The sequence below is a fragment of the Arvicanthis niloticus genome, chromosome 18 (genome assembly GCF_011762505.2).
Source record: "Arvicanthis niloticus isolate mArvNil1 chromosome 18, mArvNil1.pat.X, whole genome shotgun sequence".
In the NCBI taxonomy this organism is placed as follows: domain Eukaryota; kingdom Metazoa; phylum Chordata; class Mammalia; order Rodentia; family Muridae; genus Arvicanthis; species Arvicanthis niloticus.
The window spans coordinates 48,413,314-48,436,712 of NC_047675.1; the positions used below are offsets into that span (position 1 = coordinate 48,413,314).

Consider the following 23,399-nt stretch of genomic DNA (forward strand, 5'->3'; position numbering starts at 1 on the left):
CCATCATAGCAAACGCTTACTTTATTACACAGATGTAATTAACCTGATCACCGCGTCCATGGCCCACAGGGCAAACATACACGAAGACAGTAGACAGCAGTGGCGGCGGGACACAGCACCCAGACGTGCAGGGCTGTGAAACACAGCTTCTCAGGAACAAAACATCCAGTACTCCCCTCCCAGCTCCTGTAGGGGGAGACACAGTGGCTCCCCCGGCAGGCTGTGTGCTTCTGTGCTCACCCCAGCTATGGTGTGATCTGAGGGCTGCTGGGCCTCTTGTCTGGGTTGGGAGCGGGAGGATGCGATGTGTGAGCCGTACTTTGAGTTAGATGCTGCATTCCTATGTCCCAGTCTGGCTTGTTACCCTAAGGTCCAGCTAAATTGGAGGAAAAGGAACAGAACACAAGACAGAGTTTTCTAGAATTTGGGGACTCGTGTGAGTTGTTGGTTGACTGTCCTGGGCTTCGTCTGTGAGCTGTCTCCAGGAATAGACGGTTCCCCTGAGCCCAGCTCGCCTCGGGTTTCTCTCCCTATCTTCTCTTCCTCTTGCCAGCATGAGGGTAACCCAGGGGTCTCTTCCCAGGCTCATTTAAGAAACTTCCCTACATAGTAGGAGCCCCGGAAAGAGCAATGAGTTACCAGGGGGGCTTGGGATGGCCCCAAACCCCCAGCAAATACTCCTTACCATAGTGGGCTTAGTAGGGGCAGACTGGACAGGTCCAACTCTGAGCTCCTTGGGATCCTAACAGGGAAGGTGGGAACAGTGTACAAGTGTCCTGGGGCACAGGAGGCTGAGAGCATACGTCCCAAAGGAGGCCAGCCCTGGCCTGCTCTCCTCTTCAGAGATTCCTCTTCTGGACAGACTCCTGGAAACAAGGACTGCCCTACTTTCAGGGACTATGGCTGCCTAACACAGCCTTCCAGAGCTTGTGAGCAGGTGTACAGATCCGCTCCCAGCACAATTCTTGCTCCCTTCTCTCCCCAAGCAGCCCCAGATGTGTCACAGCTGCCAAAAGAACGTGTCCAACCTGTCCACAATGCCTACGGCAAGAACTCCTATTTCTGGAGGTGTCTGGATGCCATGGTGGGGCAGTGCTGGAGGTGGGGGTGGGGGTGGGATGTTGGATGTTGCCTCATGGGTAGGTATTCCTAGAGCAGCCCTGGCTAGTTTAGGGCAAGCAGAGAGGAGGGGCATGGGAGGACCTGGTGTCTTTGGTACACTGAGGGGACTGATGCAACTCTGAGTACAGTGGATGAGATGATAGGGAAAATGGACGTGGGGATGGTTGTGTGTGTGGGGCTGGAAGGCATTTGGGTGTAAGAATGGTATGTTGGGACGGTGGGGTGGAGAGACAGTTTGGATGGAACAATGGACAGGTGGACAGGTGGATTTGCTGATGGGTCAAAGTAGATAGGCAGGGGTAGCTGGCCAGAAGGGCAGACGGAGGACGACAAATGGGCGGAGGAAACGGGTTCACGGGAAGAAGGCTGTGTAAGTCAGAGCTCAGGACAGTATTAACTTGTCCGTGAGGTTAGGCTGAGGAGTGGAAGAGCGGAGAGATGGATGCCAGGGATGATACTTTGGTGTCAGCCTAATGATTTATTTGGAGAAACTAAATGAGAACTTTGGGGCCCATCCTGATCCCTGTCCACTGTGGCCTCAAGGTAACACTGTCCACAGCCCTGCCTCCCATTCTTAGCCTTCCCCATCACCAGCAACCCTCTGACAAATGTCGCTGTTGACTGAATCCTTCTGGGCCCTCCTGTAGGGGCTGGCTCTTCTCACCTTGCCACCCACCCCTGTCAGGCAGTGGGACTTGAGCTGTTCCTATACAGCTGTGACCACACGTGCAATGAGAAGCACTGGCCTCTGCTTCTGCGCAGATCTGAGCACCATGCTGGAAAGAAGCCTCTTAGGTAGCCCTCAGGGAAAGGCCAGTCTGGGTTTGAGGGAGGGTTGGGAGAGACAGGACTTGTGCCAAAAATCCATAAGGTCATGAGATGGGATCTGGGCTGGGCATTGGGGGGATTTGAGAGCTCTGCCTGCTACCTGCCCTCCCCACTCAGCCTTCCTGGTTTAGCTTTGGCCACAGAACAGGAAGTAAAGTGGCATTTTGATTTGGGGTTTTGGGGGAGCAAGATTCTGTGAGAGCCACATCCCCTAGGGGGGGTTGGTTCATGTTTGGCTGTGGTCACCAGGAGGCAGGGTCTGGCAGTTAGTTGTTCCTGGGTCCATGGTTTGTGAACTGGAGAAGGTAGCAGGATTCAGGGATGGAGTACCCAGCTCTGTGCAGAGCCCCAGGCAGACTGTAGGTTGAAACCAAGGGCAGGCTGTGGGTATGGCCACCCCGGGTGTACCTCCCGATAAAGAACACCCATGGGCCCTGTTCTCTCCAAAGCTCTGAGGTTGTTTGGTTTTGCTGTAAGGTCTTTGGGTAGCTGGAGTCTAAGCACAGCGCCCACAGCTTTGCCAGGGTCTTAGCACCTGGCTTTAGCAACCCCACCTTATCCTCTAATCCCCCTGCCTCAGCGGGCACTGCCTCAGGTGAACTCATCAATACACCTGGGATTGTCGTCTGCTGCTTCCAGCCCCTGTTTTCCTCACCTAACCCGTCACAGCCCCATCTCACTGCAACCCTGACTCTGCAGTTGCCTTGACTCCTGAGCTCTGCCCAGCAGACTGCCAGGCTCTCACTTTTGACGTCTACAACTGCTGGCCAAATCTCACACTAGAGACTCACAGTGGTCGAATGCTGTCAGACAGCTGCCTCGAGGGGCTAACGCTCCCAACAGCTAGGGTATAGATAGGGTATAGGGTACAGATGAGGGTCTCTGCTAAACCCTAAATATGTAGCCTGGTTCATGGAGAGGAATTTGGCTGGGCAGTGTTTGTTGTCGGGGGTGGGGGGTGCTCTTGTTTCTAAAAGGTGGGTAAGGCTGGTATCTAAAAGGGGTAGGAAAGGAGGTATCTGAACTAAAGCAACCTGGTGGCCCTCTGAGACCTACCTCAGAATGGCTGGACCACATAGGAGCAGGCACTCTATAGTCCTGTCGCCAGAGATGTAGGTCATCAGGGATGCCACTTGAGGACTCCTGGCCCAGGCCTCTAGAGACTACAGCTCTTAAGCAGGACCTGAGGGCCTGACTTTGTTGTCCCTCCCCCCACTCCCCACGAACATGGCGCTCACCACCCCGTCACCCAGAGCTCTTTCCTACCAGTGGTCCCTGGCCTGCCCTCCTGGAAGGGCCAAGGATGCTGCGTGCTGTGGGGTAGCAGAGACAAGAAGCACTGCACGGGGCACAGCTGGGAATGGAATCCAGTGATGCTCCTTGTGGCGGGAGGTAGATCTCTGCCAGTACACAGACTCAGTGTTCGCAGGCAGATGCTCAGGAGGACTGGTCCACTAGAAGGAAGGGCAGGGGGCCGCCATGTCTCCTGGCTTCTCTGAAACCCACAAACATACATCTCTGTGGCCTTGGAGGGCTGAGTCTCAGGAACCTTCCAGGGAATGAGATCTACCTCGGCCTTCAGAGCAAGGGTTGCTGTCAGGCTCCATTCCAGGGTAGCACCAGCTTGATGGTGCCTAACGGGATCCTTCCATAGAATGTTCTGTTAAAGAATGATTATACAGTTGTGAAGAAATACCAGCCACCAAACAAGCCCACAGGACCACAGCTCAGATTCCTTCCAAAGTGTTTCCTAAATTTCACATACTTCTGTGGTTTGTCTTAATTTCTTTTTATTTGGCAAACATCTCCTCGGTACTGATGCCATGGTTGGGACCTCTGTGGAGACTATTTACATTCACATTAACACACGCTGCACACCTTGCTCTGGGCAGGGCCCCCTGGGCCCAGGGTTCAGGAGCAATCCCCCATATTGCACGCTAGGCCTGCAGCTTGCTGCAGCCACTACAGAGGTGCAGACCTGGACTGTGTCTGCTGTCTCTTTTTGTTTGGTACAGGCATGAGCCTTCTTCCTTCATTTCCTCCTTGAATCCTTGAGGGAGTCGAGCGGGTGGAGGACAGGGTGGGCAAGGGCTGGAGTGTAGGTGGGCAAGCATCACTGTCACCCCCAGGGCTGGAGACCAACATTGGGGTTGTAACACGGGGATATGTACAGCTGGGCTTGAGTCTTCCAGGTGAGGTGCGGGTGCGGGTGGCTGCTGGCTTTTTTTTTTTCCTTTTTTTTCTTTTTTCTGTAAAAGTTTGAAAGAAATGAGGGTAGCCACAGCAAGACACTGGGGGTGGGGTGACAGGGCCGAGATGGAGGTAGGGTGGGGTGAAAGAGCAGAGAGGTAGAGAAGGGAAAACCGAGAGAGAGCGATTCGCTGTCTCCTTATGCTCTCAAAAGCAGTCAAGAATCAACCCAAAAGATTGTCACAGTTTCATTTAGGAATTGTGCTCTCTCTGGGAAGAACACTTTAGCACTTTTTTTTTCACAAGTGGAAATGACTTATGAGAAGTCCCAGGAAGGTGTGGGGACAGATGGAGGCGTCTCCCTTGAGTGTAGGGACCCATGGACACAGCCCCAGGGCACACAACGCTCAGGCTCATGCTGACTGGGGTTTCTGGATGTGGTGCTGAGGGTCATGTGACCTTGCTTCCGACCACTTTGCCCAGCAAGGATGCTGCCCCACTAGTCAAAAAGGAACAAAAGGTTTCTTCTTGGCCCAACTCACCAAATCCCAGTATCCCAACACCCCCTGATGAAATCAAAACCCAAACCAAAGACTGACATCCAAACCAACCCAGGGTGGAGAGACCATGGAGAAAATACTTTGGCAGTGATAAAAAATAAATTTTGGATTTTGATTTCTTGAGTTTGCTTTTTGGGTTTCCTTTGGAGCGAGGTGTGTCTGGCATTCTTGGCTGGCTAGCTGGCAAGGTAGTTTACAGGTATGTTTCCTTTGCTTTAAAAAAAAAAACCTTTTTGGATTTTTCTTCTTCTTCTTCTTCTTCTTTTTTTTTTTTTCACTTAAAGCCAAAGGAGTTTGACACTAAAGAAAAGAAATAAAACCTGAAACAAAAACTGCTTCTTGAGTTGGAAACTGAAATTGTTCTCATCATCTCTGCTGTGTGTGTGCGCCGATCCCCTGGGGCTGGCTAGGTGATACAGCAACTCTGGATAGAAAAATCACAGTTTCTTCCCTTACTCATGAGGAACTGGGAGAACCCCACAGTCTTCTTTGTCCATTTCTAAGTAGCTTGTTTGCTAACAAAACAAAACAAAATCTCCAAAAGTTCTTCATGGAAAATAAAAGGTACCAGTTAGGTTTCTCTGACGTCGGAGAAGTCATGTGGGCTTCACAAAGACAGAAACACAGGAGAGTCAGGGAAACAGGAGACGAAGACATCAAGAGACACACACAGAGAGGCAGACACAGAAAGATACACAGTCACAGAGAGACAGACACAGAGGGGACAGACAGCGGCGGAGCTGACCACACTCCCGCTGGTTCCGCTGTCTGCGCCTCTGCGGTGCTTTCTGAGGGTGCTTGCGGAGAGAGGCTGTGGAGGTCCTGGCAGACCTCGTCAGGTAGCTGGGGGCTGCATGGATACAGTTTTGTTGGATCTGTGTTTTCTTTTGGAGAGAAGCAGTAGCAGCAGCGGCTCCACACGGCCAGCTCCAGGCAACTGGTGGGCCACGGTGGGGCCGGGAGGTTGGCAGGGCATGGTGTCCATGGGCTAGGTGTCAGATCTGGAGGTCAGCGGGGCACAGCAGCGTCCAGTGGACCCGGTGGGCCCGGAGAGCAGGGACGAGAGGGCCCTGCTGAACCGGCTTCGCTGGGACTGGCAGTGGCGTCAGGCTGTCCAGGCAGTGGGTCAGCCACTGCAGCTGCGGGGCCCTGCAGACTCTGGCCGCACACATGATGGTGTTTCTCCCAGTCCTTGTGCTGACAGAAGGACCCACAGTAGCGTGCAGCGTTACAGCCACTACAAGTCTCACTGGCCTTGCGTCCACAGTTCCAGCAGCTCTGGGTGTGGAGGAGGGCAAAGGAGACGGTCAGAACAGGACAGACCCCACATGCCCAGAAAACCTGCCCACTGATGAAAAAGAATATGTGTGTGCACGTGTGTGCGTGTTCATGTGCGGATGTGTATGTTTTGCAGGGGAGAGCTATGCATCCACCCCCAGCTGCCAAAACCCAGGGGAAAAAAAATAACTCAAGGCCCCTAGAGGTAACTGAGCTGTCAAGCAGTCCCTTTGGGAGGAGAGGTGGCCATGGACCAGAATTCCCTTTTCTGACTGTATTTCTCTAAGGGGATGGCTGGAGATCCTTGGAAGGTGGCAGGGCCATGGAACTGGGAGGCTGTCCCTGCTTTAGGAGTCAAAACCTAATTCTTGTCTCTGGTTGGCTTCTGAAGTCTCTGGTCTCATCACTGTCGGCTGACGCCCAGCTTACTGCCTCCACTCACATAGGCCTTGCTGGCCTCTCCATCAGGAGCGTTCTTTACACTCCTTCCCTGGATGTCACATTTAGTGAGGTGCTAGCCTCACCTCCAAACACCCAACACTCTGGTTGGCTCTTTGCCCATCTCATGACAGCTCTGAGATCCTGTATGTGTATGTTTGTGTGCATGTGCACATGAGTGTGTGGGTACATATATGCATGCATGTAGAGGCCTGAAGACAATATCTGATATTATTCCTGAACACTGTCAACCTTATTTTAAGACAGGGTCTTTCATTGACTAATCAATTAAGCTGATATGGGAGACCAGTGGGCCTCAAGATCTACTTGGCTTTGTTTCTCCAGTGTCGGAGACTGGCCCGCCTGCCTGCCTTTCTTTCTTTCTTTCTTTCTTTCTTTCTTTCTTTCTTTCTTTCTTTCTTTCTTTCTTTCTCTTTTTTCTTTCTTTCTTTTTTCTTTTTTCTTTTTTTTTGGTTTTTTGAGACAGGGTTTCTCTGTATAGCCCTGGCTGTCTTGGAACTCGCTATGTAGACCAGGCTGGCCTCGAACTCAGAGATCTGCCTGCCTCTGCCTCCCAAGTGCTGGGATTAAAGGCATGCGGCACCACTGCCCAGCTGACCTGGCCCTTCTTAAAGGGCATCCTACGAATGGCTTCCCCAGAATGGCCTTTCCTTTTTCTCTGATGTCCTTCTGACCAAACTTTGGGAGCAGAAGGAAGTTGAAAGTCTTCCTTCACCCACCCTGCTGGATGGAGCCCAGTGCTCAGACATCGGGCACACAAGGTCAGCTCTCCTAGGTTTCTTCTTCCTGTCCATTGAGCATCTACCTGCATGCCAGAAGCTGAGGCAAGAGGCCCTGGGGTCCTGAAAAAGTCTCCAGAACCTTTTGCTTTCACAAGTTAAAGAACAGAGAGTTTGACGTCAACTGGTTTCAGTGTAATATGAGGCTCATCACGTGTTTGTCAGACCCCACACAAGCCACTAAACTCTAGACCTTCAGTTACTGCTCCTATGGGTTGCGAAGGCCTGAGGGACACCTTACGAGGCCTCACGTGTATTTACTGACAGGCAGAGCTGAACAGACTGCACGCTCACTTATGGCACCTGTGACAGTCATGGCCACTGAGAGCAGAGAGCTCGTGAGGCCTCTAGGTTGTACAAGTGTGGTGTTCCAACCCAGGTTTGGTCATCCCACAGTGCACCTGGAGGCTGGTGGGCCTACCTCGCTGGAATCCTCTTGTTGGTTGATGACAGTCAGGGCATCCTCCGAGGCCTGCCGCTTGGCCTCGGCCAGTGCTCGTTCCATCTTGGCACGTTCCGTGGTGATGAGTTCATGGGCTTTGCGCTCCGCATCCGACACGGCTTTCTGTAGTTCTGACATTGCCTGGCGCTTGACCTCATTCACGGCCTCTTCTGTGAAGCACATGTAGGGCAGTGTTCACACAGCAGTCACCCAGGCTGGCTCCCCTGGGGTTCTGGGCCCTCTACACTTGCGATTTGCAGTTATGTGCACACATGCCTACCATACATTTCGTGTGCGCACACAAAGGCACAAGTCAATGGCTCCACTCCTTTGCTGACAGGTATGTGGGTGAATGTGTGAGTCCTGGGCACACATGTGCAACCCTGGTCACGAGGAACAGAGCCATGGGCAAACTTTCCAAAGTTCAACCTCCACCTGCCAGCATCATGGTTCTTACTCTGGTGTGCATCTTCAGTGAGTGAGGGCTAGTCCTACCCACAGTATGGTCCAGCACACTACCTGGTCTGGTAGTGTCCAGGATTCTGTTCTAACAGGCTTCAGGCAAGTCACTGCTGTGAGGGACCTGCTTTAAGAACAACAGCTCTGTTCTTTGGCTTTGCTTGGGCCTACTATCCACAGAAAGCCAGAAGTACACTTTGTGAACCCTGGCGTAAATACCTGATTCATATATTCTCTCTCTCTCTCTTGTTCTCTCTCTGTCTCTCTCTGTCTCTCTCTCTCTCTCATTCTATGTGTGTGTGTACGTGCAGGCACATGCATTTTGTATATACCCCCACGTGTGCCCCAATGTGTAAATCCCAGATTTGCTGTGTGTGGAGACCGTCGGAGTCACAGACACTTCTTACGGTTGTTCCCAGGGTCTACCCTACTTACCCGCCTTCCTCCAGATCTCTTCAGGCATATAGCCAGACAGGGTTCTGGGCGTGAAGTCCCGGTGAATGTCTGAAATAAGGGGGCAGGGTACAGTGTCATAGACAAGGTGTGGCCATCAGTTGCCTTCTTCCATACTGGGTTTCCTTCCACTTTGGCCAGGGTTTGAAGGCAAGAAGTATTTATTCCCCTGGGAAAGAGGGCTTCACATGCCTCCAGGAGAATGGGGGGATTCGTGTGGCATACTCTACAGACAGTGAACAAGGATTCAGGCTGGGATCTGGGTGTGTCCTGGATACCGCCCCCTGCCCCAATCTCTGTGGTCACCACCATGATGGATAGGTAATCACCCCCCCCATCTCTGTGGTCACCACCATGATGGATAGGTAAACAGAAGCCCCTAGTTGCCTCTTTCTAAGCTTGGCCTGTACCTGCCAGAATCTGGGAAGTCCAGGCTCCCTAGCAGGCCAGGGACATCTTTCTGCCATGGGAAAGACCTCCCCTTTTTGAAGTGAGGCTCTCTGTTTAATTAAGGACTGAGTGTTGGCTACCTTTCTGGGGAATTAGTGGCCAAGACTGTGTAGAGCTAGCAACCTCTTACTACAGGTCCTCCATGTTCTTCCTTGGTACACACCTAGCTGAGACCCCTCAGGGCCACTGCAGCTGTTGAGGGACCGGGCAGAGATGGGGGTGGGGCCCTTCTTCCCCTCCTCAGAGTCACTGTAGCACCGGATCCAGTGGTTGAGTTCCTCACGGTCGGCCTCCTGGCACCGGCGCAGCACGGTGAGGGATCGCCTGGTCTTCTCCACCATGTCCATGATGCAGTTCAGGAGCTGCAGGCAGGTGGCAGGGCCTTCAGTACGTTGGAACCAGAGCTGTGGCCAGATGTGGCCATCCAATATGGAGGGGGTGGTCAGGGAGCCAGTTCATCATCCCTGAAGGCAGGGCACAAAAATCTACCTTGGCTCCCCACAAGCAGCGAAATGACTCCCAGTGCCTGTCGGCACCCGACTTGAATGGGAGCTTCTTTGGATGCAGGGAAGGGGCTTGGGTTGTTTCGTTTGAAATTCTGAAAGCAATCTGCCTTGGGAACATTGCCAAGAAAGGTCCATGGGCGGGCAGAGGAATGGAAACATCAAAACATGGTCCACCTGGCCTGACCAGAGGCTCAGGCACCTACCACAAAGATGTCCTACATCACTGGGGCTCTACTCTGCAAGTGTCTGAGAAGGAAATAGTAAAGGGGGAAGGGCCTGTGAGCAGGGCTCAGGGTCCTTGTCTCTACTCTTTGGCAGCATCCTGATCGGCCAACAATGGACAATGATGCTCACACAAAAGGGTGGGCAGCCAGTAGGCACGCCGGTAGTTCTTGCCAGGAGATGCTGAACCCAGAGGAGCCCAAACTCAGTGTGGGTCCCCACCCCCCTCCAGCCTTAGGCTCCGGAGTCATGTAGACATTCTGGGAGTCACAAGGGCCTGGCAACCCCACCTGGGCACTCACACTGTTGAGGTGTTTCCACTCTTCCGCCCACTCACGTTCCGTGAGCCTGTGGTCAATCACTTCTTCCTGTCGAGACCCAGGTATGGCTGCAGATGCAGAAAGGGCGATGCAGTTAGGCTTCCAGGCAGATGTCAAGTCCTAGCCTTGCCCATAACCAAGCCCTGACTTAGATCTCAGGCCCCGCCCCTATTTCCAGGTGTCTCCTACTTCCTGCACCAGAGGGTCGGGGAATCTGTTAAAACCAGGTCACCTCGGTTCTGCCTCAGTGACCCACTGCCTCCTACTAACCTGCTAACCCAGCTCCTCTTCCTTTGCCCATTTCTGATAGACAGCTCTAGCTGCACTTCAGAGGTCTCTCTTATCATGGCCCAGAAACCTCAGGGCCTCTGTGCAGCTGCTCACTTTATGTGTGTTTATGACTTCCTCTCAGATATCTGTACTCCTATGCATTCCCCAAAGTCCGCGCCACAGGGCCCCTCCACAGCTGCAGTCTTTGGAATTCCTCAGGCCATGTGAGTCTCTGGTCTCTAGGTACAAAATCTCCCTGTTTGTTCTACTACCCTCGCTCCCAGACTGTCAGCTCCATGGAGAAAGATGGCGTGTTGTGTTTACCTCTGTGTCCCAGGCTGAACTCTGACCTGGGTGTTTACCAGCCCCAAGTGTGGTCTTGCGATCAGATCTACCGGCAGCAGGATCAAAGCAGTAATACAGGATGGCTCATTACCATGGGATCCTGGGGCCTTCATCTTGCCACTCCCAGCCTCAGTTTCCCAACCCTGCCTAGTTCTTGCATAGTAAGTAGTTAGAAAAAGCCCCAAGCTGATCTGATAAACTTGAGGGGTGTCCCCAAGCAGTGCTTGGTGCTAACCACTGTTCCCTTCCCTCTGTCTTGACCTTGCAGGGAAGGTCCATTTCCCCATATGACAGAAGAGGAAACAGGCTGCGGAATGATGTCTGTCCATAGTTACCAGGCAGAAAGCGGAGGAGGCGGTGTTGGGTGTAAGGCCAGTCTGGATCTGTAACCCCGGGAATGACCAAATGGGGGTGGGGCGGAGTGTGGGCTGCCATTGGCTGGGGCATGAGGGACATGATGGCCCTGTCTTGGTTTTCCTGCAGTGTCATAACTAAGGCTGTGCAGGTGATCTGGCACCAACCCCGACTTCCTGGGGCACAGCTTCTCTTTTAAGCAGCCATCAGCGTCTGAGGACCTCCTCCTACCCTAACCTGAAATGCCTCCCTCGAGTTGCAGAAGGGCAGGGCGTGGCCACAGCCACCATCCAGCACCCTCTCTGGCTACCCATGAGGGCCCGTGCCAACGCCCAAACTAAAATAGAGAGTGAGAGCTGTGCGACAGCTGGCGTTTATTTTTGCATTAACAGAAGCGGGTGGGAATTAGCACCTGCCTGACCCGGCTGTGGCGAGCCAGACACTGTCACCTGCTGCCTAGGACCAGACCCTGGAAGCTTCCACAGGGAAGCCTCTGCTGACCCTACTCTGGGACCCTATTGGCGTTCTTAGTGACCCTGGATGGTCGTTTCTAGCATTATGTTCCAACACACTGGGGTGTGGCAGGGGTGGCCATCTCTGGGTTTCTGCAGAGGAGGTTTGGGGTAGACAGGTGTTGCCGTGCCCACCCATGGGTGCCCCACATGTACTCCTTGGGCCTCGGTTTCCTTTGAGTGGGTACAGACTGAGAAATGACAGAGTACACGTTCAGTGGCATGTGCTCTGTGTCAGCTGCTGTCCTTGTCATCGGGGGCTGGGCCTTGGGGTGGAGTGTATGCCAGGTGCTCTGTCAATACCCTGTCATACATAATCCCTGTTCTGATAAAGGAAGACACTGAGGCACAGAGAGGTCATGTGGCCCACTTGAGGGTCACTTCTGAATTCAAGGAAAGGAAGGCAGCCTTGTTGGTTGTCTTATCCTCAGCTACTCTGGCCTCAGGCTGCTCAGGGCAGGAGGGTGTCCTTAGGATAGGGTCCTCTGCTGCAGTGCTATTCAGTGTGTGAGGAGAGGTGACTTGTCTTTGGAGGGGCAAGCCAGGCTACACAGGCCCTGGGGTAGCTACTGGTTCCTTATACCCATTCTTTACTGGACAGCTGAGGTGGTGCTGACAGCTTCAGTGTCTTCCACTAGAACATAGGTACAAGCAGCTGCTGACTAAACCCTTCAGACGCTCTCCAACAACAAGCACGTGTGGGCATATACATGGGCACAAGCTCACAGACACAGAGGTTCATATGCCGTGTTCAGACCTCGACACTCTCACACCGCTTACCGAGGGGCCGGTGGCGTTCCCGTAGCTCTCGGGGATCAGGATGTCGGTAGGAGTCCCGGAAGTGGTGAGCCATGGCCATGTCCTCCAGGCGATAGTGCGGGGGCGGGGGTGGCGTAGGGTGGGGCAGCCCATTGCTGGGGCTGCAGCGCTGGGCAGGGCTCAGGGTGCAGGACCGCTTACTGAGGTGGTCGGGGTGCAGAGGGTCCCGGTCTGACCCATTCTCTTTGGTCCTGACCAAGAAAATAGGTGGCCAGTGGACATCAGCCCCAGTCTTGGATACAGGATAATAATGGAGGTGAGGAGAGACAGACAGGGCAGAGGCAGAAACTCAGAGGAGCCCCACTGGGTTCTGGTGCCCCACTCTGACCTCCTCTGGGGCTCCTGGTGAAAAATGGATAGAGGGAGACACCCAGGGTCCCATGGCCAGGTGTGGTCCCCACTGTGGTGTGGTGGTAGAGCCAGTACTGCTGTGGCCAGTCAAAGGGTCCAGTCCAGGCTGGCCACCACAGAACTTAGGCTTCAGGTCACTCAGGGTTTACAAACAGCACAGAGAAAAGTGAGTTCTGGTGGATAGAGCCCCCTCCCTGAGCTGCTGTCCTCCAGGGATCCCAGAGGCCCCTAGGGGCCATAGCTAACTGAGCAGCATAGGCTGTAGAACCCAGTGTCGCCCGCACACTAGCCCGTCCCTGCAGCATGCAGCGGGGTTAGCCGCACTTGATCAGTCCTGCTACAGACAACAGACTGGACCAGCTGTCTGGCAGAGCTGCGGCAGGGGCAGATGGGCAGGAAGAGGCCACCTTGGGTCACCCCTCTCTCCTGTGGGTTTGTGAGAGGCTGGTACCTGTCAGGTGTTCTCCGCTTGCCATTCTCATTGACTTCCAGCAGGAGCTCGGACGAGTCGACAGGGGAGGTGGCGCTGGCATCCAACAACAGTTGTTCATGCTGGGCCAGGTACTGGGCGGGTGTCTGCTTGGCCAGGCGGGCACAGTGTAGGAGCTCCCGCTGCAGCAGTGGAAGATTAGCCTGTGGGCAGGACAGGGGCTTTAGGCACAGCTGACTGGCAGCTGGGGAGCAAGCCCACAGAGTCTGTTTGTAGCAGACAGCCCGGAGCTGCCTGTGTGTGTGACTCAAGACTGCTCTGGGTCCCTTAGGTCCCTTTTTCCTTCCAACGGCACAGTGGGAAGTGACAGGCCTGTACCTTGCTGGACACACAGCAATGTAGGAACTTTGCTACCTCCTAGAGTGCTGTCTGCAGCCAATATTCCCTACTCGCACCCCGTCTAATCAGGCACCATATCATCCTTGGCACAGAGAAAGAAAGCAAGGTTCAGAGGGGGCAGGCAATCAAATATGCCTGAGATGGGAGGGGGAGGGGGAGGGGGAAGGGGGGAGGAGAGCTGTAAATGAGGTACTGTGCTGCTGCTGGGTCTCTGCTTTAGCCAGCAAAATGCACTGGCCAGAAGCCCCACAGCCCCAACTCCTCTCTGCACTGCCTCTCACTTTCCAGTCTCAGCCCTAAACAAAGCTCACGGCCAGCCGGAACTTGGGACATCAGCACATACGGAACATGACCTTCATGAACTCAGGCCTCAGCCATGACATCACACCGAGCTCACAGACGCCATCTCTGTGAGCTTCCCCCTAGTGCTGGGCTAGGGTCTCCAGGATGCACTGCTGGTGGTCAGCCTTTCCAGAGCTGCTGTGGGTAGAGGGACAGGGGCCCAGTGGCCAGCTCTTGGGAGAGCCAGCAGTTCTAAGTATTTGTAAATAAACACAATCTACAACTTTCCCATGCATTTCAAAGCTGCCAGGGCAGCCTTCTCCAGCCTCCGCCTCCTCAGCCTCTGTTGGCGCATCCACCCAGCCCATCAGGCAGCCGATGTGTTTTTTTGTTGAGCGGTATGGCTGCCAGGCCTGTTTTTCTGTTTGGATAGCTGAACAGGGGCCAGCCCACCATCTGCCGACCACGTCAGAAGCATGAGCTGGGATGAGGTCCTGGGAGGTCTCAGTAGTCCAGAATCTACTCCCTCATCAGCCCCCACCTTTTCCTTGGCCCGCACGGTGGGGCGGGGGCTGGGCATGAGCACCATCTGGTTGCTGTTCGAGTGGGGGAACATCTGGGGTCCTGGCCAGCTGGGGCCAGCTGGGAGCTAGAGCCTTGGGTGGGGTGGCTTCTGTAAAGCTTTACTGTCCAGCTACATGGAGGCGGGCGTGGGACAGAGTGGAGGGGACCTAGGATCAGGTAGCCCCGCTGTACAGTCCAGATACATGGGAGGCCTTGGCTGTGGGTACAGGACCACTTCTCAGTCCAGAAAGAACAAGTCTCCATTCTTTTTCAGAAGTCCTAGGCATCATTCAGAGGTCACACCAAGCTGGTCACAGGGCAGTCTGGGCCCTAACTTCACTTGGCATGGAGACTTTGATGCCTAGAAAAAAAATCTAGCCATCTTTGTCCTGGATGGGACTCTGGTGAGTGACACATAACACACACATTGAACCACCAGGGTGACAGCTCAGCCCTGAGGTTTTGTGACACCTCACCTTGCTCTACAGAGCCTCTCCACCACAGGCTGCTGAATGAGATTTGGTGCACCTCACCCTGACTGGGCTACTGAGGAGTCATGTGGTCTTGGGAAGGTCATACAAGCTCTCTTGATTCATTTGCAGACCAGAGCTCTGGAAGGCCTGGTGTGACAGACCTATGTGAATGAACTCAATGTTTCCTGTCATCTGTGTGGCAGACAGTTTTATCTTGCCCAGGGAAGGACCCCAGAGGGCCCTACCATTGGAGCTAAGCTCTGCGTAGCCACACCTTGCCCAGCCATCTCCAGAGGTAGCCATGAGAAGCACTGTAGAAGCCAGGAACTCCCTAACTATCTAGGAAGGTGCTGTGATAGCTATCTTCCCTGCCAAGAAGGACTCCACCCACTGAGGGCAGGGAGGCACCTGGAACTGCCTGAGCCTTTCCTCTGGCTCATCTGTTTCTAGACCATTGGAGCTGGGCCCCTACCCTGCTGTACAGGCAGAGTAGCCACGCCTCTTTGACAGGACAGAGTGGGCTCTGGATGGTGTCTCCGGCAACAAGGTCAGGAGTACTGGCTGCAGTCTTGTGTTGTTAGGCTTGACCTTTGGTACTTACTGTCCCTTCCACCCCAGGAGCTCCACGTCATGGAGACAGAAGTACCACCCAGTGTTGCTAATAACAAGACACAGAGGTCCTGGGTGAGCTAGGAAGTGGGCTAGTCTCCAAACAGCCAACGGTGGCACAGGGAAATGAAATGGAGGAGGTCCCTTGAGAAGGCAGAGCTTGGTAAGGTGTTCCACCTAGTGTTTGCTTTAGGTGATCCTGCACTAGGTTAGGTAGGAAGGGTACTGAGGGTAGGGGCCATGGGAAGTGGAAGCTGGGATATTCCAGGCACAGATGGGGAGGCTGAAGCTGCAGAGCATATGTTAACGAATGTCGGCTCTGACAAAGTAAGCGGGCGCATGGCATCCCAAAGACAGGCAGCGGTGGAGTCAGCAGTATGCGGAGGGTGAGAAGGGGGCCTCCAACGCACACCAAATGACTGCCAAGTGGGCCTCCGAGCTGGCACCCGGGACTTCTCTGTTGTCACTAGCTCCAGTGTGAGCCCAGCAAGGTGTGGGTGGGAGGAAGGAGGGGAGTGGATATGGGTGTCATGTGGGGTCCTCCTGTGAGCTGCCAGAGGGGATGAGGCTGGTAGGGCATTTACTGTGAAAATTGTGAAGACCCTGAACTGTACAGACCCAAGCTTGAACCCAGCCTCAGCCGGGAAAGTGAAGGCTTCAGTTTTCCTGCCTATTAACTTGACAGTGTCAGGGCTGTACGCCCCCCATCCAGGGGTCAACAGGGCATCTGTGCAGAGAGCCTTATAATCCATTCTTGGTCTAAACTGGGCAGTTTAAAAACTTACTGATGAAACTGTTCTGTGTGTGAGAACAGAGGACTCCAGCCTCAGGGGCTGAGTGCAGAGGCGTGGATCCAGCCAAGTGACCCCTAGGTAGCTCGGTGGGGGCTCACATCTTGGGAGCTCATCCCTTGTATGGTCTGACCTTGAACTTTGACTAAAGTAGAGCACAGGCATGCAGGAAGAGTGAGCCAGGGCTCCGGTGTAAGTAGAGGTGGATGCCCTAAGGGGTGGGTAAGCTAGCATCTCCCTGAGAGGTCTAAGCCGAAAGTGATCACGTGAGCAAATACATTTGGAAGCATCTTCTCAGGAGTCGCTGGCCTAGCGTGAGGACCTGGATCATTCCTGAGCATCAGCACACAGACGACCAGATTTTAAAATACAGCTTCTCACTAAGCCTGGTAGCGGGCACCTGCAACCCCAATTACTGGATACAGAGGCAGGGGGATAGAATTCAAGGCCAGCCTGGGAAACTTAGTGAGACCCTGCCTCAAAATTCAAAGGGGCTGGAGCCACAGCTCAGCAGCAGGACACCTGCCTAGCGTGGACGAGACTATGTTCACCCCTCAGCGCTGACAAAACCAAACCAAACTGAAAGAGCCCACAAAACCCAGCCAACCAAAAAAACCATGCAACCCCCATAAACAAACATGGCTCCTCATCCCGAGGGTTTGGGCTGGAATGAGGAATATGCTTTGTTCAGCCGTTCTGGTCACTCTGCTAAAGGGACCCAGTGCAGCGTCCTCATTGTTTGTGAGGTTCTAGTCTGGGCTCCGTGTTTGGCACAGCATCTTCTGTCACCCTGCTGTCCAGCCATATGCCTGCCTGTCCGTCACCTGTTCTTCACCCTCTGCACACACACTTCCCTCACTGGACTCCAGCCATACAGACAGTAGCTTTCCCGCCTTTCCCAGGGCCTTTGTATATACCATCCCTGTTGCCTGGAGGGTGCTACCTTAGTTTACCTTCAAGAAGGGGATGACGAACGGCCTCAGTGGAAAGTTGGTGGCTTCTTGGAGCTTGGAATGAAACTCTTCGATGGTCAGAGTTGAGTTCTGCAGAGAGACAGCCCATCTAAAGGTTCTCCAGTACTGACCCGGATGCCCCACCCACACCTTAGGGAGGAGGAGGTTCCGGGTCTGGCTAGAGGGCTGGGGAGAGCGTGACAGGGTTGTGGGCATCGTGATGGAGCCTGTCAGCGGCAGAGGCTGTCATGGGGAACATGGGTGCCTCATAGCTCGTAGACTCACCACCAGCCCCATCACCAGCGTGCGCACACGCTCCCCGATCTCGGGCGAGATGTCGCTGCCGAACTGCTGCAGGGTGGTGAGGAACCGCTTGAGCTTGCTGAGCTGCCGTGCCCCGCATGCCGGGGGCAGGTGCTGTGTGGACAGCGAGGCGGTAGATGAGGTGGCTGGCCCATTGCTGAAGCCATTGGGTGTAGACGGGGCACCATGGATGGCCGTGGGTGAGTGGCTGCTGCCGTTCATTACTGTAGGAGAGCGGTGAGTGAACATGAGGGCAAGCCATGACAACTGCACTTGATGGCTATAAGTATACATGGTGACAATGACAAGTGTCCCAAATGACAGTGACGATGACGGTGGACAGCTGCCATTCTGTCCCTGCAACCACTCTGTGCTCATGGGTGTTATACTCTTACAGATATGCAAACCGGTACTGGGAAGGTGACGCCCTTCACCTCAGGTACCCCAGCCAGGAGGGTGGTAAGGATCACACACTGGAAATGGTTGCAGAGACAGACGTTTGTGGGGCTGGCTTACACCATCCCTGGGGGCTACCCTGAGCCTGACCTTCACACCAGCTGGTGCTCTAGATCCTCCACATGCAGCAGATGCCATCCTCTCAGACTGGCTCAGGTTTCCACTATGAGCAAGCATGGGCCGTCTTCACCCGAGGTGTGGGAAACGAGAAGTCACCCCCATCACCCCAAGAAAAGGCTAGCAACTCTGCCCCTGCTCCAACAGCCTCGAACAATACCTTTCTAACCCCGAGCAACACCGTTGCCACCAAGTAGAGCATGAGCCGATGGACTCAACGCCAGGCAGAGACTGAGACCCCCAGGAAGAGCTGGTTGGGTTCTTCAGGGGACTGTGACACAGGAGGCTGTGTACAGGGGGTGGTTCATGCTAAGGATGATCAAGTGACCAAAGAGACAGCTGATAAGCATGTTACAGGATCGCTACTGCCAGTCACCGAGCCCTGGCTGACTAGATAGCCCTGCCATTGGCTCAGCGTCCCAGGGCCAACGCCAGCAGCTGCCACGGAGTCCTTGCCTCTCAGCCTTGGGTGACAAAAGGTTAAGAGCTGAAGTGGTGGGTCCCAGCTATGATTAGCAGGGTCTGCAGACAGGTCAGAGATCACAGGTTACAGACTCGACCTCTAGTCATATAGACACGTTCATATACCTCTGGCTTACTTGACTGTGGCTTGCTTTGTGTCCTGTGCCCCTGACCTTAAGGATACATCATTGTCTCTTGCCTTGGCTGAGAATGCAGAAGCCAGATTCTCTAGCCAGGGCTGAGAAATGTAGCTCTGGGGTGCCTGTAAAGTCACAATCCTCAAAGCTCCAGCTGTCTCATGCCACCTGTGGTGAGGCTAGCCTGGTGGGGCTAGAAGTACCAAGGGAGAGAGGGAGCCCCGTTTTACACTCAAGAACCTTCCCGGCTGGCCCAGTACAGAGACTCCAGCTGAGTTTCCCTGGGTTAACTGTTTGCCATGAACAATGGGTTCCTCAGCAAGTCACTCCAGACTGCACATCTTGATTCAAGCACTCAGCCTGAGGGCTGGGCATGGAAAGGTGAGGTGGGACTTGACCTGAATCCCTCCATCTGGCCCTCAGAGCTCTGTGGCTGCAATGGCTCTTGCAGGATTCTGTCCTACCTCTGCTTGTACAGCAGGATGGGGGAGCCTAACCCAACTCTGTCAGTCTTGTAGCTTTAGGCTCTCCCGTGGGCCCCTTCTAGCCTTCTCTCGGTAACTAGTGCAGTGATCGGCTCCATCTTGTCCAGATATTGCCTGAGGCTTTAGCCCAGATAAACCACCCTGGGGCTGGGGCTAGTGGCCCCATACAAACATGTTCTTCATCCATATAGCAGACTAGGGTAAGTAGCTCATGGCCCCCAACTGTCTGATCCTAGGGCAGACCCTCACCTTCCACATGAGTTAAGACAAGACCCAGTCAAGAGATACTCTGGTGTGGTGTGGGTGTGGCTGCTGGTATAATCCCCCCTCTCCATTCTATTCTCACCTCCAGTCTGACAGTCACCTACTACAAGGGCTATGCTCTCACAGGTCTTCAGACACCCCCATATCATAAATCCTTGAGGGTTTGGGGAGTCAGACCTGTCCAGATAGACAGTGTAAGTCAGTCCTAGGTCTGGTTTCTCTATCTGCCAGTGGTCCCAAGCCATTCTGAGGTTCTGAGATGGGCTCTGGGGTCAGAGCAGAGCTGTCCATCTTGTTTCCCAACCCATGGCTTACAGAGCCTGTGCATGCCACCAGCTCACTTGGAAGCTGGCCCTCATGAGATCACAACCCTGACAGACTCTACATGTTGGGGGTTATGTGAGGCACCCCTTGATGGCTGCTTCTCAGGAATTCAAGTTTCAAAGCATGTGGGGAGAGACATGCAGGCTCACAGGTTACCTGGTGTTTATATGCTGCCACCAGGCATGACAACTCTCTGCGTACGGTTCTAAGTAGCCCCTCTTTTCTGGTGTTGGCACAGGGGTATACATGGAAGCTGAAGCTTTCCCATTTGTCTCCCCCAAATGATCTCAAGAGCCCCTTCCAGGGCCTGGGATGCAGTCAGTTCCAGAATGACTACATGATATTAGAAGCAGGTAGGCATAAGCGCCATGTGTGGGGGCACCCCTCTTGCTCTGGGGTGGTCAGTGATGGCGACACACAGCATCCTAACAGCTCTGGGCTCCTAGCTTCTCTAAGACCATGTCCAGAGGACCCCACTGGGTGGACATCTCTCTTCCTGGTGAGCTCTGATAGCCCCGGACACACACGCCCCAGTCAACCCTAATGACAGTCACTTGCTGTCACCTCAGCCAGGCCAGGAGATGGCTTGTTGCCACGGAGACCTCACTAATAGCTGTGGACTTAAGACCAAGGGTGATAGAACTATCACCAGGACTCTGGGCCTTCTAGTAGTTTCTAAGACACGCCGATGGACACACGGTCTAGTCCTTGCCACCCACCAGACCCAGCCTGGCCTGGTCCTGTCGTCCCTGAGGCCCGCTTACCAGCCTTGCTCTGAGCGCCTGGGTCTCCCGTGGCCCGTTCGCCTCACTGCCTGTCTTCCCTCCCGTGGCTGCTGGGCAGTCTCAGCAGCTAAAGAGACGCCAAAAATAGTCCCCAGCACAAGTGTTTTCATTACCACAACAGGTGTGTTACTAAGTTAGACAGTACACGTGTCCTCGGCTGATGTTTGGGGGCACACACTAGCACCCCCTAACTCCCCCAGCCTTGATGCTTGGGTGGGAGTTAGCCTGGGGCACACGGACCCCCGTTAACAGCTCTTCCACCCTTTCTCCCTGACACAGGGAACCATTATCACCACAGCAAGAATCGGTCAACAGTTGATGGCCAGTTAGGCTGTGTGCCAGGCTCTAGTGTGTGGCCAAGCATGGTATGGAGTGACAGCAGGAAGAGGGACAACACAGAACACAGGCCACACATGTAAGCTCTTCCTCATTCACAGAGCCCAGAAGTTGCATGGCAGCCTCACACCATATAGCCTGGGATCAAGGTTGCTGCTGCTGGCAGACAAGTATTCTGACTGCCACCTCAAGCTTTGGTGGAATCATCCACTAGTGACCAATGCCCACAGGGCACGTAGTGTGGCTCAGACACGGCAGCAACGGCTTTGTCAGCGTGGTGCACCAATCACCCTCAGCGCTTCATATGGTAGCATCACCTTATAAGTAGGGAAACTGAGGCACGGGCAACCATCCCTGCCCATTGTTAGCTACCCTGCCAACAGTAGGAGCTAGGACCTCTTATAACAGTGGAGTATGTCCCACTTGTCATTGACATAGGTCCCACTGTCTGCTCCTGTCAGCCTGTCTGGCTGTTGGGGATGAAACTCAGCAGGCATTCACATGCAAAGGCCCCACAGTTCCAGTACAACGTCTGAGCTCTGAGCGTCTCAGTCTCTAGGCCCTGGGCCTCTCTTGTCTTTAAGGAGGCTGGAGATCCAACAACAGGAGTGTAGAGGCCTCGAGAAGGACCCAGGTGGCCTCCTCGAAGCCCACGGTTCTTGTTATTTTACTTACAGAGACAGACCATGGACCACTTTAAGCAGCCGTGGAAACGGCCATGGGGAACAGATGTCGCGGGTCCATCCTCGCCATCTGTAAGCAAAATAAGAAGAACAGGCTGTCAGGAGGGCGCCTTAGCGGCCGTCCTAGAGACCACACTGTTGCCGCTGTGGGCTGGTCCACTTCTCTGGGCCTCAGTTTTCTCCTCCATAAAATGGGTCGCATTGGCTATCTGTTAGCGAGACACTTCACTCTTAAAAGCTGTCTTCCCAGAAAGGGCTTGGTTACCCCCTCAGCACTGACCTTGAGGGACCTGAAGGCCCAGGCTGTTTTCAGTGATGGAGATTCAGGTCTGTTATGTGAGGTGGGGCTGTCGCAGTAGCTCTAGGAGTAGTAAGCCCCCTGCCTCAGAAACTCGAAAGGGCAGATGGGAGCTCAACCCACCTACAAGCTCCCTGCCTGAGAGGAGTGTAGGCTGGGTCAAAGCTTCTTGTGTTGTCCCAGGTCTCCATACTCAGTCTTCTGCCTATCTCCCCAGTCACAGACCAATCTGTGCCCAGGGTGGTCACTGGGCCAGGAAAACCACAGCTCTCAAGGTCAGTCTCTCCATTTGGCTTGGAGCACTGGGCAGGAATCTGCAGTCGACTGCAGAGGCTTTACCAGGGCTGCCACCAGCCAGGTGCAGCAGGGGGTGTGGTTAACCACGTGGATTAGGAACGAACCTGAGGTGACCTCAGGAGGCCTGGGCCTTACACTTATGCACCACCTAGCTCCGATGATCGGCAGCCCTCCCCCGAGACTGGAAGTGTCCACTTAGAGAAAAACCGAAAGCCTTGTGCTGTACAGACAGAGCTGCCACCCCCACGGTGGGACTGAGAGGCAGGAGGGACACAAATCCCCCCCCATGAACCACACATGCCTTGGCTGCACTCACATCTGTTCACAGGCCTCATGAAAGCAAAGCCTCGAAGGCCCCGGCTGACCCCATCCCCACTCCTAACCAGGAACATCTGGTATCCAGGCTAGCTTTTGGGGTAAGAGATGGTCCATGGGGAAATGCAGGCTGGGGGAGGCGCACCCTCAGGGTCAGTGACAAGTCATAGTCCAAGATCAGCCTTTTGGCTGCTCTGTTCTTCTGTCCAGCTTGGAGCCTTCAAACATCTGGAGGACCCTTGTTTCAGGAGGTGTGTCATGGCCTCATGGGTGGGAGGGGGCGCAGCAGCCCCTATGCACGGTCTTGTTTCTAGGTTAACGTATTGGTTGGTGACATCAGCACTGTCCCACAGAGTCCCCTTTCACCCACTGGATGAGCTCCGAGGCTGCCCAGGAGCCGGAGTCTACCTGTACTTCAGTCCAGAGGGAAGGGTGTTTAGGGAGGGAGGGGAAGTGACTGTGCCAGCAGCATCGCTGACAGAGGGACACTTTGAGAACAGGCACAGGTATCTTAGCCTGGAGGAGCATGGCCAGCAGGCAGACCCAGGACCGGGCAGGGCCATCTGTCCTCTGAGAGTATCAGGCTGCTAAGAGCAGAGTCCCAGCTACAAGAGGCGGGGCTACGAGTCCTCACACGCCAGGCTCAGCAACTGTGGGACCCTGGGTTCACTGTAGGAAATGGGAGTTAGCACTTCCCAGGAGATCGGAAGGTGTACATGGGTATTCACACCCAACCTGCTATGTGCTGGGCATGTTCTCAGATGGCCCTGGTTCCATGTGGCTATACCTAGAAGCAGATGATATTACCCCCAAAGCAGGAGCCTGGCAGCCCGCCAACAGGGACAGGGCTAGCCTGGGACAAGGCTAACCTGGGGTTGAGCTGCTCGCTCCTCATCTCAGCCTTTGTCTAGACAGCA

At 54.3% G+C, this 23,399-nt stretch overlaps 1 protein-coding gene across 6 annotated transcripts in view; it reads right to left on the reverse strand.

Moving 5' to 3' along the window:
- Window positions 1–3: 3 nt before the first annotated feature.
- Window positions 4–23,399, reverse strand: part of Cbfa2t3 (CBFA2/RUNX1 partner transcriptional co-repressor 3) — a 72,946-nt gene continuing 49,550 nt past the window's right edge. For 2 of the 6 annotated variants that reach the window (XM_076915996.1, XM_076916000.1), the window contains exons 3-12: window positions 21,565–21,642; window positions 17,506–17,747; window positions 17,221–17,310; window positions 13,171–13,352; window positions 12,330–12,559; window positions 10,039–10,136; window positions 9,184–9,382; window positions 8,553–8,621; window positions 7,638–7,828; window positions 4–5,978 (exon numbers count right to left, since the gene is read on the reverse strand). In XM_076915996.1, coding sequence (XP_076772111.1) covers window positions 5,709–5,978; window positions 7,638–7,828; window positions 8,553–8,621; window positions 9,184–9,382; window positions 10,039–10,136; window positions 12,330–12,559; window positions 13,171–13,352; window positions 17,221–17,310; window positions 17,506–17,747; window positions 21,565–21,642 — 1,649 coding nt within the window. In that variant the 3' untranslated portion in view covers window positions 4–5,708. Of the gene's footprint in view, window positions 5,979–7,637; window positions 7,829–8,552; window positions 8,622–9,183; window positions 9,383–10,038; window positions 10,137–12,329; window positions 12,560–13,170; window positions 13,353–17,220; window positions 17,311–17,505; window positions 17,748–20,532; window positions 20,592–21,564; window positions 21,643–23,399 lie in introns of those variants that run through there. The other 4 variants (XM_076915997.1, XM_076916001.1, XM_076915998.1 and 1 more) reach the window with 4 other exon arrangements.